Here is a 13,270-nt window from a genome sequence, read left to right as displayed (position 1 = left end):
TATTCACTACAGTAAACATATATGAACAATGATTAAAATATTCTATGTCTTCAGAATATCCACAAAACATGTGTTTATTATAAATCATTAGAATTTTTTTTTTATTTCGATGCGCACACTATGACAAGTTTTGTCCACCAGTTTATACTAATAAACATAAAGATTGACGTTTTTAAATGCACATTCCAATGACGTCATACTGTGGATTCACTTATTTTAAGGAGGTCTCATTTTCGCACACCTACAATTTCTCCAATTTATGATCACTGGAATATTTACCAATTAGGTTTTCCGCATTCTTCACGTTAAACGTGAAACGTCGAATCAGATCAGTCGTAACACCCTATGCCGTTATGTTTGAACATAAGACGTTCTTCTGACGTTGATATGAACTCTTTGTAAAAATATAAGCACAACTTTGGCATGTTAAACGTTTATTTGAAAATAAGTTAATAGATGCACAGCTTTTAACATGCTTTTTCAAACTTTCAATGTGTAATGAACTACTTGAATGCTATAACCATAAAATTATACATCTGCAATAAAGCCTTTCTATAGTGGCTCTTACCCCTCGATATTATGCCCCCCTTTGAAGAAGAGGGGGTATATTGTTTTGCACATGTCAGTCAGTCCGTTGGTCGGTCCGTCCACCAGATGGTTTCCGGGTGATAACTCAAGAACGCTTAGGCCTAGGATCATGAAACTTCATAGGTACATTGATCATAACTGACAGATGACCTCTATTGATTTCCAGGTCACTAGGTCAAAGGTCAAAGTCACAGTGACTCGAAATAGTAATATGGTTACCGGATGATAACTCAAGAATGCTTATGCCTCGGATCATGCAACTTCATAGATAAATTTATCATGACTGACAGATGACCGCTATTGATTTTTAGGTCACTAGGTCAAAGGTCAAGGTCACAGTGACTCGAAATAGTAAAATGGTTTCCGGATGATAACTGAAGAATGCTTATGCCTAGGATCATGAAACTTCATAGGTAAATTGATCATGACTGGCAGATTACTCCTATTGATTTTCAGGTCACTAGGTCAAACGTCAAGGTCATAATGACTTGAAACGGTAAAATGGTTTCCTGATGATAACTCAAGAATAATTAGTCCTAGGATCATGAAATTTCATAGGTACATTGATCATGACTGCCAGATGACCCCTATTGATTTTCAGGTCACTAGGTCAAAGATCAAGGTCACAGTGACAAAAATCGTATTTACACAATGGCTGCCACTACAACTGACAGCCCATATGGGGAGCATTCATGTTTTACAAACAGCCCTTGTTTTATAAAAAAAAGTTGAAAACTTTTAATTGGGCATTTTTTGTCAGTCATAAGAAAATTTGTTGATTTTCCCATTGGGAAAGTGCCGTTTTCCGATACTTTATAAAGAAGGACGAAAATCAATGAGTGTGTTGTAGATTAAATTAAATGGTGATTTAACAAACATGTTCGAAAGTGTTACGTACTTAGGGGTCGGGAGTCCGAAATTTGTCACAGTTGGATGCCAGGGGGATGGGCTAAAATGGTAAAAAATATTGTGACATACTAAATGAACGGCCCCCTACCCCACCCGCTATAGCATTCTTATTAAACCAAAAGAAAGATATGTATCCATATTTGTCCATAATACTTTTTCTGGAGCATAACATTATTGATAGGTTTACAAATAGCTTGTCAGAAGGGATCAGCATGTTGAGGTGGAGTGTGGTGCATAAGAACCGGATTGCTAGTTCAAAGATCACGGTAAGATTTCAAAGTCAACGATGATATTGATCAATATAATCAATCTTAAGTTTTTTTTATGATGCATATAATCAGCAATGATAGACTTTGAAATGACTCAGCAGATGTGCTCAGCATGATGAGACGGAATGCCACATGCAACAAAACAGGTTCCTTGACCGAAGGTGTTTGTCACAATTTATGTTCATATTAAAATTAAATTCACACTTTGTCAAAAGCATTAATATATATCCAGAAAGGAAGGATTTGAATATAACTTGGCAGAATGTTATCTGAGCTTTCATAAGATGTTTGCTTATTGTGTGCTCGTATTACGTTTATAAGTCAGCTCCTTTCATCCGACCTTTCATATGATGACTACTTGTTGTGTGCAAGCAGTGTTCAAAACTAACTAATCTGAGAAAGGGGTCCTTTGGACATCTTACTTTTAAAATTTAGTCCGGACAGATTTCAAGGAGTCCAACAACAGTGTGTTTGTTTTCGTTCAAATTTGGGTCTGTTATTGGGAGTCCCACTGTGGGACCCATTCCCAATGGATAACATATTGTATTTTTCCCAAATGGGAGTAAGGACCTTAACACTCCAAATTGAAGGTGTCAGAAAGATAAAAAAAGAGTATAAACATGTTATTTATTATGCCCTCCTTCAAAGAAGAGGGAGTATATTGTTTTGCACATGTCGGTCGGTCGGTTGGTCCGTCCACGAAAAGGTTTCCAGATGATAACTCAAAATTGCTTAGGCCTAGGATCATGAAACTTCGTAGGTACTTTGATCAAGACTGGCAGATGACCCCTATTGATTTTCAGGTCACTAGGTAAAAGGTCAAGGTCACAGTGACTTGAAACCATAAAATGGTTTGTGAATGATAACTCAAAAACGCTTAGGCCTAGAATCATGAAACTTCATAGGTACATTGATCATGACTGGCAGATAATCCCTATAAATTTTTAGGTCACTAAATCAAAGGTCAAGGTCACAGTGACGCGAAACAGTGGAATTGTTTCTGGATGATAACTCAGCAATGCTTAGGCCTAGGATCATGAAACTTCATTGGTACATTGATAATAACTTGCAGATGACCCCTTTTAATTTTGAGGTCACTAGGTCAAGGTCACAGTGACCTGAAGCAGTAAAATGGTATCTTTCGTATTCAGACATTGGCTGCCACTTCAACTGACAGCCTTTTTGGGGGCATTCGTGTTTTACAACAGCCCTTGTTTAAAAATTATATTGTATTATCAATTTTAAAGTAGTTGTAAGCATAAAATCAACAGAATAAAATTCCCCATTTTAGTCAAAATGATGCAATATTTCCCAATTCAAATGAAAAAATAACTGAACTGCTGTTCAGTATTTGTTATATCATATTGCACAATTATTTGCCACACATTCAAGTAATATTGAAGTAATCACGCATAAGGATTGCTTGTTTAACCTCGACATTATGGTTATAACCATAATAGGAGTATTCTGTGTTGTAAGTTTCATACTTATTAAATAATAACATAAGGACGTAACAGCCCTATACTTGCCATTGCTGTATATATATTATACATAGTATTTCTAAAAATGTGAAAATGTGGAAAGACAATATAATGCTAATTTTATTTCAATGTTATCGTTTACACCATGAAAACATAAAATGAATAATGTTAAAACAATATTATGCATGAAAAGCACAATTTCCATGTGGATTACACCAGGTTTCCATAATCAGTCTCTGAAGCAATGTTTTATTGGTCATTGTCCGCTCGGGTACTACTTAAATGTGCCCCGGGTACTCTTACAGTAAGAATACTTAAATGTACCCTAGGTGTGAAAAATATACCAACACATACCCGGCAAATTTAGACTGTATCCGAGTTGTATTTCCGCCAAAAATGCGATGTCGGAAAACGCCCTACGGAATACGTAACGGAATTCCCCTATTCTCATTTAAGTAGTAACCGAGCCGACAATGAACAATCAAGCTTGAGTAACTTGCCACAATTGCATCATGGAGGAGTACACTGTAAGAACCGATTTGTGTGGTTGGTATGTCACAGCCTTCAAACTGCAATACACCCACTGAAAACATAGATTGATACATGTAGTGACACGAGTTATTCATGCTCAACTGATTCACAGCCGGTTCTATCTTCAGTACCTTGAGGCCATAAAACATAGAAATTATTTTGGATATTATGGTTAAATTTTTATAGTAACGAGAGACTGCTTGGAGAAGCGAAATTACTCTAGCAAAAATATCAGAGAAACAACGGCCACGGTCAGTTGGATTCGGAGTTTCATTATTTGCATATTTCCCTATTACTACACGCACTGACAGCGACAGGGAACAACATAATTTCGGAGTGTTTTATTGTTGTCCATGTGTACATGCAGGATGATTTGTGGCATATTTTTTGGGATGCGAAAAAATGGTGATATTCTGATCATTTTTTTGTTTAAATTCAAAGATGATTATAAAGGAGTCCGACGGACTCACCTGACACACAAATAAGGAGTTCGAGTCTCTTTTTAAGGAGTCTTGGACTCCTGGATTCATGCTATTGTCTTACGCTGACAAACGTTTAGGTCTTTTCCTGGCATATCTATGGATCAGTTAAAGTGACCCATTCCCAAACCAAAACCAAAATTGTAAAAAAAATCCCAATTAGAAAAAAAGTCACAATTTTCGAAAATAAAATGGAAAGAAGGGTCTACTTGAAATTATTATTGTGTCTGAATTGTATTTCATTTACATCAAACATATGATTTTGAATTACATATGTATTATATAAAGTTATATTAAATTAGTTTTTCCCAAATCAGCGGACATTATGCTTGAATAAAATCCCAATCCCGAAATTGCTTATTTTCCCAAACTGGCCAGGAAAAGGCCTTGCGGTACGTTTAATAGTGTGTTCAGACCATATGATAGGTTCAATCTATTTAAAAATGTGTTTTTTTATATTTTATAGATGACGCTGAAATAATGGCCTGCTCGTACAACACAAGTTGACTCTTCTGAAGATATTGTGTGGTTGTAACAAAATGGCGTGTTTAGCTGATGTGTATAAGGATAAGGAAAGGACAAACTGGCTGAAGGCGTGGCTAGCAATAGACATTGCAAAGTCTGGCTTGGAACACTTAGCTGACAACGTGGCTCAGAATTTTCACCGGCTAATTTACAGCCATGTAGGATCTTCTAGCACCAGCTGTACCACAGCAAATGTACAGCATAAAATTATCAAGGAACATAGGTATAATAGATTGTCTTTGAAAAATACATCTGCGCATTTGTGGCAAACAAACTATTGGGAAATAGCAAAATGTTTTTTCCCACCAGATGGATATGCTGCCACAAGTTCAATTCAAGATACAGACTTCAACGGAGTCATCAGTTTTATGCTAAACTTTAAACGCTTTGATAGCAGTTTGTCTTTTCCAATTACAACGGGAAAGCCCACAAATCCCATGTCTGCGTGCCTCCTGTATAAGGTAAGAACTGCAGTGTCTCCTGACACAAGTAATGTATGCATTTTGTTACTAAGTACTTAACATATATTTGTAAAAGTTATGCGTAACAATTATTGTGCTTATAAGCAATTATGTAAATTGGACCTTATACATGTAACTTGGATTATTTTTGCGAAATAATTGAAGGATTTATTGTTACATGTATGTATGAAGTTTAATTTAAATCGTATATAATATTAGCTGAGTAACGTGTGTTTCGTCCAAACAATCCATAAGCCATGTTTTTTTTATTCAATTACAAAGCCATTTAGCCTTTTAACAATTTAACATTAATAGGACATTTTAAGAATGTGCGATATTAACGCAATTGAAAGATGTTATAATCAAAGCACCGAAGGCACTGAATTTGTTCGCTGTTGTATAATCTTAGACGCAACTCAGTTTGCAAAATTATGTTATAGCGTTTTATGTCGCAAGTTTGAAATAACCACAACCCTTTCAAATTTATAAAGCGTGTGTTTTAAGGCACAGGTCGAGATGTATGTTTTTTTTAAATCATTGATACAGCAAATCAGTGTGCACAGGCTTATCTTATTTGACATGCATTAAGCCCCGTTTTCCCTGAAAGCAGCTAATATGTATAGATTTCCCCCATTATTTTTTTGAGGGGGTGGGGCAGGGCGGAGGTTCGGGGGGGGGGGCAGGGCGGAGGTTCGGGAGGGAAGGGCGCGGCGCCCTTCGATTTAGGCCTAGCTGGAGCACTGCTAAGTTACAAAAAGTTTAAGCAGGTTTCATCCTGGGATTCTAGAAAATATCATAACACACTCTATTTAAAAGGTCTATTTAAAAGGTCGATTCTAATTGGTTCGTATTATACAGCAGCGGCTCGACTAGAGCCAATCAAAAGACTTGTTGCATTATTCAAGCTTCATTCGGTTAAACGTTGCAGTATTCAAGCCTCATCGGTTAAACTCAGCGTTCATCGCTACACTTTTGACTCGTACCCAAGATGGTTTGTACTTATCGTGATTCGCGTATATGTTAACGGATTCGTCTAAGCAAAGCGTCCGAGAGGACGCACATATTTCAAAACTATGCGTCTGTTTCGATATTTGTGCGTCATAGACGCGGGGCGCGCATGTAGATTATTTCCTGAATTAATTAATTATCACCATTCAATTCAATTCGGCAAATGGCAGAGATGTGTAATATTATCGCCATACAACGTATTAATTATGCCCCCCTTCGAAGAAGAGGGGGTATATTGCTTTGCTCATGTCGGTCGGGCGGTCGGTCCGTCCGTCCGTCCACCAGGTGGTTTTCAGACGATAACTCAAGAACGCTTGGGCCTAGGATCATGAAACTTTAAAGGTACATCGATCATGACTTGCAGATGACCCCTATTGATTTTGAGGTCACTAGGTCAAAGGTCAAGGTCACGGTGACCCGAAATAGTAAAATGGTTTCCGGATGATAACTCAAGAACGCATACGCCTAGGATCATGAAACTTCATGGGTAGATTGATCATGACTCGCAGATGATCCCTATTGATTTTGAGGTCACTAGGTCAAAGGTCAAGGTCACGGTGACCCGAAATAGTAAAATGGTTTCCGGATGATAACTCAAGAACGCATACGCCTAGGATCATGAAACTGCATGGGTAGATTGATCATGACTCGCAGATGACCCCTATTGATTTTGAGGTCACTAGGTCAAAGGTCAAGGTCACGGTGACCCGAAATAGTAAAATGATTTTCGGATGATAATTCAAGAACGCATATGCCTAGGATCATGAAACTTTATAGGTAGATTGATCATGACTCGCTGATTACCCCTATTGATTTTCAGGTCACTAGGTCAAAGGTCAAGGTCACGGTGACCTGAAGTAGTTAAATGATTTTCGGATGATAACTCAAGAACGCATATGCCTAGGATCATGAAACTTCATGGGTAGATTGATCATGACTCGCAGAAGACCCCTATAGATTTTCAGGTCACTAGGTCAAAGGTCAAGGTCACAGTGACAAAAGTCGTATTCACACAATGGCTGCCAGTACAACGGACAGCCCATATGGGGGGCATGCATGTTTTACAAACAGCCCTTGTTAATTTTCACTCTTTAGTTCAGATCGGTAAATATAAGGTAGAAAGATAAAAAGTGGTCATCTTAGACATATTTATTGTTGGGCATTGTCACGTTTTTTGTTTCATTTGCTTATCTCTTTATACGACTTTCCGACCAGTCGCTATTTTGGAGGCAGACGGCGATATAAATTGTGTATTGAAATTATACAACATCTGCGCATGAATGACCCAATATTATCCGTTAGCTTCACCCGTTCCCACGTTTCATTCGACAACGTCATGTCATGTGTAAGCGAGTTCAATGCTGATTTGCCAGCTACCATGTGCACTTCATTAACAATAAGGTCAAGCAATGTCTAATCGGGTACAGACCGGGTTTCGTTAACTGTTCGAATTGCAAACACTTTCATTGAAACAAAGAGACAAATATAGAAAACCAGTCCGGATTAAAAAGGGCGGATGTTTTCAACGAAATTTTACAAGATTTTCGCAATTTTGATTTTTCTTGAGCCAAATTTTCAATAGTTTTGCAAATGACTCAAATGGCGAACGACAGCGCGATCATTGTGAACGTGTTATTATTGGAATAAATGATTACTACTACAGGGCTGGCGCTGTCGTTCGCCATTTGTAAAAGTATAGCGAATTTGGCTCTAGAAAAATATAATTTGCGAATATGCTTAAATCTCGTTAAATTTCATTGAAAACATCCGCCATTTTAATCCGGAGTGTTTTTTTAAAACTATTTTTCTCTTGGTTTCCATGAACAATTTGAAGCCCATATGGGAGCGGGCCAATCAACATAGAGTTCGCTATCGGGTAATATTGGGTCATTAATGCGCAGATGATGGAATACACAGTTGATATGGTCGTCTGCCTACAATATAACGGCTGATTGCAAAAGTCGTATAAAAAAATAAGTAAATGAAAAGAAGCTCTTTTATATAGAAAGAATAGACTTACGAATACACGTGCGGTGATACGGACGGTGCAGAAAAATCTTTGCCAATTTCCTTTCATGAGGCAGAAGACTTGGAGCTTTATTTGATAATTATCTTTCAGTTGGTAGAGGTCGGAGTCCATTGTCAGAAAAGAAAATTACTAAAAAAATAAAATCCCTACCTACCGATCCACCCAAATTTACCTGGGTCGGGTTATGCCAAACAAACAATTTTTTAAGGATGGCCTTATTTGTTCTTTTGTCTTCTTTATATAAACAGAATACTGATGCAATATTGGGCATGTTCAATGTTTATTCAACTACTGCAGTTTTGTTTACAGTTACAGTTACACTTTGAGATAAAAACTGTATAGTCAAAACCTTATAGCAGATATTTTTGACCAAAACAAAAACTGGTTAGTCACACAAGTTATAAGACACTTAATTCTTAAAAATGAAAAAATAATAATTTTTTGGGGAAATTGGGATTTTTTTTTTAAATTTCGTTTTGGGATCGGGTCCATTTGCTTTGGGAGTGCCTCCATTTTCCGTAGGCGCAGACAGTGCTGAAAAACCCTTGAAGTCACATTAATTATTCATTTTTCATGAAACTTTGTCAGAACATTTGTCTCAATAAAATCTCAGCTGAGTTCGAAAATGGCATCATTCAGTTGAAAAACATGGCCGCCAGGGGGCTGGGCAGTTTTCCTAATATGGCTATAGTAAAACCTTTTTAACACTCTAGAAGTCTTAATTTTTAGCTCCACTGGCCAGAGGCCAGCGGGGCTTATGTCATGGTCGTGTGTCCGTCGTGCGTGCGCCCGTGTGTTAACTTTTTCTTTAAACATCTTCTTCTCCTAAACTACTGGTCCAATTCTGATGAAATTTCTCAGATATTCCAGGCCTTTTTCTGCCTATCTCACGGGTCCGATAGTCGGACCCATTCCCAATGCCAAATATGCACATTTGTATGCTCCCCCCTAACAATTTTGGGGGAAGCATATAGTCGCCACTTCGTCTGTCCGTCCGTCCGTATGTCCGTCCGTAAACCAGGGGGTTTTCAGCACTGTCTTCGCCTCCGGGAAACAGAGGCATTCCCAAAGCAAACGGGCCCGTTCCCAATCGAATTTTGATTGCATTTTTCCCAATTAAAAAAAATAACATCTTCCAAAATCGTAGAAAGTAAGCATAATTTAAATCGAAAGAGTGACTTCCCATATTCGCGACGTAATAAAGCCTGTAGTGACACAGATTTTTTGGTTTATTTGCCGGATGCATTTACTCTCAGCGATGACGTTCGAACTATTCCGCATTATACACGAGTATAAAGAGCCGCACAATACACATTCTAAACCATATCTGTAGACTCTTATGTTCAATTATGGCTTCGCACAATAGTAAATATTACATTAAAAAAACACGAAAAATAGACGCTAAAGGATGTGTTACGATATCGATGTTTTCGAAACGCTCAGAATCTTCCGAAATTACTGCAGCGAACAGACAGGCTCGGACGATACATGTACGCAGCAAAATGTATTGTCTTGTGTAGACTCTGTGGAAAGGCAACTTCACCGGGGAAACTTCTGGCAACATTTGCTGGTGACGAGGCTCTGTAGGCATGCTTCCCAAAATTGTTCCAACTCGTCCAGCTGATGTGCATAATACCAACTAGCACTGCTGTGGTAGAGCGAGGATTCAGCACCACGACCCTGCTGTGCTCCCCATTACGCAGCACATTCACTCAAACCAAACAATTGAAGATGATGCTAATGCTTACCTGCATTGAAGGTCTAGACCTGAGTGACAAAACATTGGAGGAGCTTTGTAATGCTTTTAAAAATAGAAAGCAGAGAAAAATGTTGCTGTAACTTGTGTTTGGGCAGTGTTTGTTTTGCATGTGTTAATATAAAGATTATTGTTAGACCACAGACTTATTTAAGCATGATTAATTCAATTTTTTTCCCAAAATGAGCCGTTTCACGAAACAAAAATTCCCAAAATGGGCAATTTTGTCGATAAAAAATTCCCAATTTGGTCAGACTCCTTTTCCCAAAGTAGGCAGAAAAACCCCTGTAAACAATTTTTGTCCGGACTATTTCTCAGCAACTAATGACCGGAATTCAATGAAACTTTATGGGAAGCTTCACTACCAAGAAGAGATGAGCAAATTATCAGCAGGTTCTGGTCGGATGATTTTTCACAGAGTTATGGCCCTTTGAAATTTTCCATTAGCTGTACATATAGTGCAATTCTTGTCCGGGCTATTTCTCAGCAACTTATGACTGGAATTCAATGAAACTTTATGGGAAGCTTCACTACCAAAAGGAGATGTGCGTATTATCAGCCGGTTCTGGTCGGATTATTCTTCACAGAGTTATGGCCCTTTGAAATTTTCCATTGTACATACATGTTTAGTGCAATTCTTGTCCGAGCTATTTCTCAGCAACTTATTACGGGAATTCAATGAAACTTTATGGGAAGCTTCACTACCAACAGGAGATGTGCATATTATCAGCAGGTTATGGTCAGATGATATTTCACAGAGTTATGGCCCTTTGAAATTTTCTATAAACTGTACATGTAGTGCAAATCTTGTCCGGGCTATTTCTCAGCAACTACTATCTGGAATTCAATGAAGCTTTATGGGAAGCCTAACTACCTTGAGGAGATGCACATATTATTTGTTGGTTCTGGTTAGATGATTTATTTAGAGAGTTATGGCCCTTTGAAATTCTTAAGTTGCTAAACCATCCATCGTATTATTTTGTCCAAAGTTATGCCCCTCAAGACGTGTCCTTTTATTTGAATATAAAGTGCAATATTGTGACAAAAAAAACTTTGGGGAGCATCATCCGTCTCCGTTTCTTGTTTCCCAATTCTAAAAAAAAATCCAATTTCCGACCGAAATTACCGAAGCCGAAAAATGTGCTTCCCGGTACGTACTGTGTTTTAAATAATCTTGTGCCTGTTTTAGCGTGCCAATGGGAATACCCCATAAGACCTCATCGTATCCAGTGTACAATAATGCAATTTTTGCGACCTTGACACTTCAGACAATGGTGGCCGGTTGTGTTTATGCAATTTTTAAGACACATTTTGGTCATTTTTGGTCAGAAGTCACTTTCAAATATTGAAGTGCTGGATTATTAAGAATTATCAGGTAATGTACCCGGTATACAACAAGTTATAATCATGTGTAAGGATTGATTATTTTAAATTGGTTGAGAATAGATATTGATGGTCTGAGGTAGAAAAATGTTGACTGGTTTCACTTTCAACGTTACTATGATTCAAAAAATGGTTGCCTTCAGACATTTGGCAACTTTAATTAAGAATAATAATATGTTGAACGCAGGTCCTTCGAATGTGAATATTCATAAAAAATCCTAAAAGACATATCAAGGTATGTATTTTATTTGAACTTCAAGCATAACATTAACAAAGTCTGTATTTTTATCATACACATACTTACACTAGCAGTAGACAATGACTGTTGCATGGAAAAATATTTTTATCCCAGCCGAAAAAAAATTCGGAGGTGATATAGTAATTGGTCCTGCCGTCTGTCCGTCCTTACGTCTGTCCGTCCAGATGAAACTTTGTCCGGAGCATAACTCCAAATCTATTCAATGAATTTACTTTAAACTTAGAATATAAACAGATGGCAGTGACCAAGAACCATAACTCTATCTACCTTAGTTTTTGAAATATCTCCCCTTTTATATAACTAAAGAAAATTTTGTCCGGAGCATAACTCTAAATCTACGAAAGGGATTTACTTGAAACTTGAAATATAAACATATGGCAACTAGGAGAAGTGCAGTGACCAAGAACCATAACTCTATCTACCTTAGTTTTTGAATTATCTCACCTTTTATATAATTTTAAAGTAAATCTTTGTCCGGAGCATAACTCTAAATCTACTGAAGGGATTTACTTGAAACTTGAAACTTAAACAGATGGCAAGTAGGAGAAGTGCAGTGACTAAGAACCATAACTCTATCTACCTAAGTGTTTGAATTATATCCCTTTATTTAATTTCAAAGTAATTTTTTGTCCGAAGCATAATGAATTCTCTCCCTTGATTTGTTTTTACAAATATTATTCTACTCTCTAAAACAAATGTTGTCATACAAGCAAACACATTTCGGCGGGGATTTGGCACTACTGTGACAAGCTCTTGTAGTACTTGTCAGTGTTTTTTATGGCAATTTCGGGGCCGATTTTCGGCCCCATTCCCCTAAAAAAATAGTATATATTTTTCCCCTATTTTGTAGAAAAAATCCCCTCCAGAAGTTAAAAAAACACAGTTTTAGAAAGAACTGTCTAATGATACATATATCTCAGATTTATTTCATAAACAACTTACAAAGTATATAAATATAATATTAATATGATTTTGAATTATCATAAAGAGTTAAATTAGTTTTTTACATGAATTTCATTTTTTCCCAAAAATGGCCAGGAAAAGGCCTGATGTATTTATATTGTGTCGATATTTGTTGATAAAAACATTCCAATTTTTCTCCATTTTATTGATAAAAAATGCTCAAATTTGCCATTTTATCGATTAAAAAATTCCAATTAGACTCAAAATGGCTAGGAAAACTGAGACTGTTCATGACGGCTGAACTGTCTGAAACTAATGTTGAAACAATCATTGATATATATTTAAGAAAAATGACAGAGACATTCAGCTGTGAATAATATTGCATTCATACATACATGTATATTCATATAATTAATATCATTACATATAAAAGAGTGAATTTGTAATTTTCCTCTTTTCCTAAAAAACGACGCGTTTTTCCCCCTTTGGACGGGTGAAAAAAAAAACTGCTTGTCTTAGCATTTTAGAGCAATACCTATTTATGAAAACATAAGATTTAATATTAATATGATAAAATAAGAAAAATAATTTCCCAAATAATGCTTTTGCAGATGAAAATTCTTCCCAATTTGAACGATTTCGCGACTCGAAAAATCCCAATTTTGCTAGATACTTTTCCCCAAAATAGA

The 13,270-nt window shown here is 36.9% G+C and overlaps 1 protein-coding gene across 1 annotated transcript in view; it reads left to right on the top strand.

Annotated features, from left to right (window-relative positions):
• LOC127853770 (uncharacterized) overlaps positions 1-13,270 on the top strand; it is a 66,212-nt gene that overhangs the window by 26,801 nt on the left and 26,141 nt on the right. Inside the window, exon 2 of the mRNA XM_052388537.1 lies at positions 4,724-5,243. Within this exon, the coding sequence (XP_052244497.1) occupies positions 4,797-5,243 (447 nt within the window). The 5' untranslated portion in view covers positions 4,724-4,796. The remainder of the gene's footprint in view (positions 1-4,723; positions 5,244-13,270) is intronic.

Source organism: Dreissena polymorpha, chromosome 12, assembly GCF_020536995.1.
Source record: "Dreissena polymorpha isolate Duluth1 chromosome 12, UMN_Dpol_1.0, whole genome shotgun sequence".
NCBI classification, from domain to species: Eukaryota; Metazoa; Mollusca; class Bivalvia; order Myida; family Dreissenidae; genus Dreissena; species Dreissena polymorpha.
The sequence above is the reverse complement of the archived record's forward strand: the minus strand, read 5'-3'. Positions and strand labels throughout refer to the sequence as shown.